Raw genomic sequence first — 5,347 nt, 5'->3', positions numbered from 1 at the left:
CGCCACGACCGAGGGTGGGAGTGAGAGTTCCCACCGAGCCTCGGGGTCCAGCACTGAAGGGCTCACCAGGGTCATCCAGCTGACCAGGCAACTGCTCCAAAACCACGAGCTGGTCAAGTGGAGCGGGAGCGAGGTGGACCTTCATCTGGCTCGCCAACTGGTGCTCTCCTTGGAATTCTCCACCCAGCATCGCCGCATCGAGAAGCTGGAGGGAAAGATGGGCGAGCTGATCAACCAAAAGGAGTCGCTTCAAAGCGACTACGAGGCCCTGCAGAGCACCAATGAGATGTTGAGGGATATGGTGGAAGAAGCCAAGAGAGGGCGCGCCCTACAAGTCCAAGAAACCATCAAGACGGAGATGTTGATGGGGGACGCCGTCGCCGCTCTTGACGCCGATCTGGTCGAGACCACAGGTAGGGCCATCCAGCTTGAAGCCGAGAATGCCTTCCTGCGCCAACAGATCGCAAATCTGGCGGAGGCTCTCGCAGCGAACGAGAGGCGTGCCAATGATCAAGGGTCCAAGCTTAAGGAAACCGAGTCCACCATCGCCACCCTTATCACTGAGAAGGTCGTGCTCGAGACCGGCAAGGCTGAGTTCGAGGCTGAGAAGACCAAGCTTTGGGAAGAGGCTGTTGACACCTTTGCTGAGGGATTTGACTTGGCCCTCGAGCAAGTCAAGTGCGTCTTCGCAGAGGCTGACTGCTCTCAGTTCGCCATTGACTTCGAGGTGGTGGATGGCCAGATCGTTCGCCCTTGATCGTTTGCTGTTTTGTCTTTACCTTCTTGTACATAAACTCTGAATGTAAAAACTCTTATTGTATATATAAAATGCCACTTTCCTCTCACTGTTTCTTCTGCTGTGTATCTCTTAGTTTTTATCTCTTTCCATGCACGATTAACTGCTAACCTGCTCGAACTTGGCACAAATCTTCGCTGTGTTTGACTTCTTTGCTTCTGACTTTGATCACAACTAACAACACTTGATAACTGTTCTGGCGTGGCTTTGCTTGCTCAGGCCTATCGCGTAAGAACTTGTCTAAAACTTCTTAAACAAGGCTCTAACCACCGATAATCGATCAGAATGCTACAGCCACCCACTCATCAGTCATCGCGCCTCTGCTTCTACCTTATATCTTTCTAGATTGCTTGTCATTCCAGCGCTAAGTGCTTAGAGGACCCCTACACCGATCGGTCAAGGATGATGCCTCGTTTTGGGGATGAAGATTGTTTCTCGATAACCCCTCTTGCCTGCCCCAAGATCATCGACCCTTAACACATCGGGTCGTGCTTCCACCTTCTCAATCCTGGGGTGAGAAGGGTTTTGACTAAGAGTTCTACTGCGCCAATATTGATGCTATGCCACTTGGGTAAAGGCGTTTCTCGAAATCCTTCCTTTCCCTTCTTGGGCTTACTAGCACCCCTGGCTTTTCGAACCTTAGCTGCCTGCACTCACACCTGGGGTGAGGAGGACTTTAAATCGGTTGCCATGCTCGCGCCCTAGGCCTAACCGATTACATGCACTCGCGCCTGGGGCGAGGAGGATTTTAACTTTAAAACTTTGCAAACTCTTATACTGATAACTTCTTTTTTATTGGGTGGCCTCATTAAAACCCTCTTCTGGGAAAAAGAGCGCCCCTGAACTGTTCAAATTGTTTATACTAGCGCGAAAGCGCGACTACTTTACATTTTCAACTAAAATAGAACTTCAAGTGTGTGGTGTTCCACGTTTTGGGGATCGCCCCCCGTCCAAAGTCTCCAGCCAATAAGCACCATTCTCCAACGTCTCCACCACTCTGAACGAGCCATTCCACTTGGGGGACAACTTATTCTCCATCTCGTGCTGATGTGCTTTCCTCATCACCAGGTTCCCTTCCTAAAACTGCCTCGGTCTCACCTTGGAGTTGTGCCTACGCTCCAACCTCCTCTTCACAGCTTCGGCACTGATCCTAGCCTCTTCTCGCACCTCATCCAAGAGGTCTAGGTTCACCTTCCTCTCCTCATTAGACTCCTCAGCAACGAAGTTCAGAAACCTTGGTGAGCTTTCTTGTATCTCCACAGGGATCATAGCGTCTGACCCATAGACCAGGCTGAACGGTCTCTCATGGGTGCTAGATTGTGGAGTTGTGTGATAGGCCCACACGATCCTGGGAACCTCCTCTGCCCACGTTCCCTTGGCCTTCTCTAACCTTCTCTTCAGCCCTCTGAGCAGTACTCGGTTGGCCGACTCTACCTGCCCATTCGTTTGAGGGTGCTCCACCGAGGCAAACACCTGTTGTATCCCCACCTCTTCACACAGGTTCTTCAGTTGGTGACTCGAAAACTGGGTGCCATTGTCGAAAACCAAGCGCTTAGGCACTCCGAAACGGCACACAATGTTCTTCCACACGAACTGTTGAACCTTGTGCGCGGTGATCTGCGCGACCGGCTCTGCCTCTACCCACTTTGTGAAATACTCAATGGCAACGATTAGAAACTTCATCTGCCTTACTGCCAGGGGGAAAGGTCCCAAGATGTGGAACGGCCATGGGCTGTGAATCGACCTCAGTTCTTTAAGGGGCGCCTTGTGCCAATCTGCGTGTTGCTGGCACTGCTTGCAACGCTGAGCATACCCCACACAATCTTCCTTCAGTGTTGGCCAGTAGTACCCCGCACGGAGAACCCTGCTTACCAAGGCGCGACCACCCACATGGCTCCCGCACACTCCCTCGTGGAGTTCTAACATAATTCTCGTGCACTGCTCCCCGTGCACGCACACCAACACCGGATGGGTGAATCCAAATCTAAAGAGATCCCCATCAATAAGAGTGAACTTACTTGAGCTTTTCTTTACCCTCTTTGCCTCTGTCGGGTCCAGCGGAAGCACCCCATCTGCCAGATACCTCTGGTACGGCGTTATCCACGTATCAGCATTCCCAACAGCGCAAACCTCCATCACCTCGTCAGACCTCACTGGTCGCGCTCTCACCCTAGGTGCTCTCAATGTTTCTTGAGTAAGAGACTGATGACCGACCGCTATACGCTCCTTTGACTTATACACTTGAAGTACCTGGTTGTTTGTCACGAACGCGCGAGGCACCTTTAAAGTCTCCTGGATGACGGTCCTCTGCCTTCCCCCCTTGCCTGAGCTGGCTAGCTTGGCAAGCAAGTCGGCTCTGGCATTCTGCTCTCTCGGCACATGGATCAACTCGAACTCTGCAAAGGACGTCTTCAGGGTGCATACATACTCGAGATATGCAGCCATCTGAGGGTCTTTGGCCTGGAACTCTCCTGTCACCTGCCCAGTGACCAGCATAGAGTCGCTTTTGGCCATCAAACTCTTTGCTCCCATCTCTCTTGCTAGCAACATTCCAACAATCAAGGCTTCGTACTCCGCCTGGTTGTTGCTAGCCTTGAAGGCGAAACGCAGCGACTGCTCAATCAACACTCCGTTTGGGCCTTCTACGATTACTCCAGCGCCACTCCCTTGCTGATTGGAGGAACCATCCACTGATAAGACCCAACGAAAGTCCAAACCCTCCGAAGGTGTAACGCCTGATGACAACTCGACGACGAAGTCCGCAAACACCTGTCCCTTGATCGGTCCTCGGGGCTCGTACCTGATATCAAACTCCGACAGCTCTACGACCCACTTCACCATTCTCCCGGCTACATCTGGCTTCTTCAGCACCTTCTGGATAGGCAGATCGGTCATCACCACCACCGTGAAGCTGTGAAATTAGTGGCGGAGCCTCCTCGCCGAAAACACCACCGCCAGAGCCACTTTCTCCAGGGCCTGATACCGTACCTCAGGGCCTTGCAGCACCTTACTCACGAAATAAATAGGTCGCTGAGCTTGGCCCTACTCTTGGACCAGCACCGAACTTACCGTTCTCTCCGTCACAGCAAAGTATAAGCGGAGAGGGGTGCCCACCTGTGGCTTGCACAAAACGGGTGGGCTCGCCAGATATTCCTTTAGCTTGACAAAAGCCTCCTCGCATTCCTTAGTCCAAACGAACCTGTTGTTCCGTTTGAGACATTGGAAGTAAGGGTGACCCTTCTCTCCCCCGGCGAACATGAATCGCGACAAAGCAGCCAGCCGACCGATGAGCTGCTGCACCTCCTTCACCGACGCTGGACTCCTCATTGCCATGATCGCCGCGCATTTCTCGGGGTTCGCCTCGATTCCCCGCTCTGTCAAGAGGAAGCCCAAGAACTTCCCAGCTTCTACGTCGAAAATACACTTCTCTGGGTTGAGCTTCACCCTGTATTTGGCGATAGTCGTAAATAATTCATCCAAATCAGCGACATGTTGTTCCTTCTCTCGTGAAGTCACCACCATGTCGTCCACGTAAGCTTGCACATTCCTTCCCAGCATCGACGAGAGCACTCTATCCATCAGCCTTTGATAAGTGGCTCTCGCATTCTTCAGCCTGAATGGCATTACCTTATAACAGTAACAAGACCACTCAGTCATGAACGCGGTCTTGCACTCGTCCATCGGATGCATCCTGATCTGGTTATAGCCTGAGAATGCGTCCAAGAAGCTCAGAAGCTTGCACCCCGACGCGCTATCCACCAGGGCGTCTATGCTGGGTAGGGGATAGGAGTCCTTGGGGCACGCCTTGTTCAAATCGGTGAAATCCACGCACATTCTCCACTTGTCGTTCGACTTCTTCACCAGTACCACATTTGCCAGCCATTCTGAGTACTGGATTTCTCTTATGTGCCCCGCGGCCAAGAGCGTGTGGGTTTCTTCGTGGATCACCTGCCTTCTTTCCTCATTAAACTTTCTCCTTCTCTGTCGCACCGATCGGACCTGAGGGTCCATTGCAAGGCGATGGCAGAGAAAGTCTGGGTCAATACCTGGCATGTCTGAGGCTGACCACGCAAATGTGTCCAGATGCCTCTCAATCACACCGGCGATCTGTCGTCGCGTGTCCTCGCTGAGCGGCCCTCCCAGCTTGAACTTCTTTCCCTGGATCTCTATCTCCACCCACCCCTCAGCAGGGTGGGGCCTCCTTTCACTGGTGATGACCGCCCTCGCGATCCCAGACTCGTAGGGCGCGATCATGCTCTCTTTCTCAACTTCTTCTTGGGCCACCCCCGAGCCCCCCGACACTTCTTCCTCCATCTCCACATCACCTTATGTACCTCTTACCATCTCCACCTCTGATCGCCTCTCGTCCACACCGGGCGGTGGTGTCGAGGTAACATGGCACACACTCCTTTGCTGCTTGAGGCTGTTTAGGGCTCCGTTGCTCTCCCTCGCGCGCCCCCTGCCCTGGTCCTTCCTAGGCTCGTAAGGGCAAGGCTTCCCCTTAGCCTTCTTTCCTTCTTTGGCCTCATGCACCCTCATCGGCTGCTGAGA

General features: G+C 53.0%; 1 protein-coding gene across 1 annotated transcript; it reads right to left on the bottom strand.

The window, feature by feature from the left end:
- Positions 1 to 1,873: 1,873 nt before the first annotated feature.
- On the bottom strand, positions 1,874 to 5,110 carry LOC150025568 (uncharacterized). The gene is made up of 4 exons (XM_090294104.1): positions 4,629 to 5,110; positions 3,866 to 4,241; positions 2,610 to 3,466; positions 1,874 to 2,108 (listed from the first exon to the last, which is right to left on the bottom strand). Exons 1-4 carry the CDS (start codon positions 5,108 to 5,110, stop codon positions 1,874 to 1,876), a joined length of 1,950 nt encoding a protein of 649 aa, XP_090150230.1.
- Positions 5,111 to 5,347: the final 237 nt, after the last annotated feature.

The sequence above is a fragment of the Phaseolus vulgaris genome, chromosome 8, assembly GCF_051622355.1.
Source record: "Phaseolus vulgaris cultivar YP4 chromosome 8, ASM5162235v1, whole genome shotgun sequence".
NCBI lineage: Eukaryota > Viridiplantae > Streptophyta > Magnoliopsida > Fabales > Fabaceae > Phaseolus > Phaseolus vulgaris.
Note: the sequence above shows the minus strand (reverse complement) of the source record. Positions and strands in the feature narration are given on the sequence as shown.

What these genes read in the sequence shown, in the direction of transcription:
- LOC150025568 (XM_090294104.1), bottom strand. Translation starts at nt 5,110, where the DNA reads ATGGAGGAAGAAGTGTCGGGGGGCTCGGGGGTGGCCCAAGAAGAAGTT. An exon ending in TCGAACGACAAGTGGAGAAT is followed by an intron (nt 4,242 to 4,628) that starts GTGCGTGGATTT and finishes CGCCAAATACAG; the next exon opens with GGTGAAGCTCAACCCAGAGA. An exon ending in CTGAAGGAAGATTGTGTGGG is followed by an intron (nt 2,109 to 2,609) that starts GTATGCTCAGCG and finishes TCCACAATCTAG; the next exon opens with CACCCATGAGAGACCGTTCA.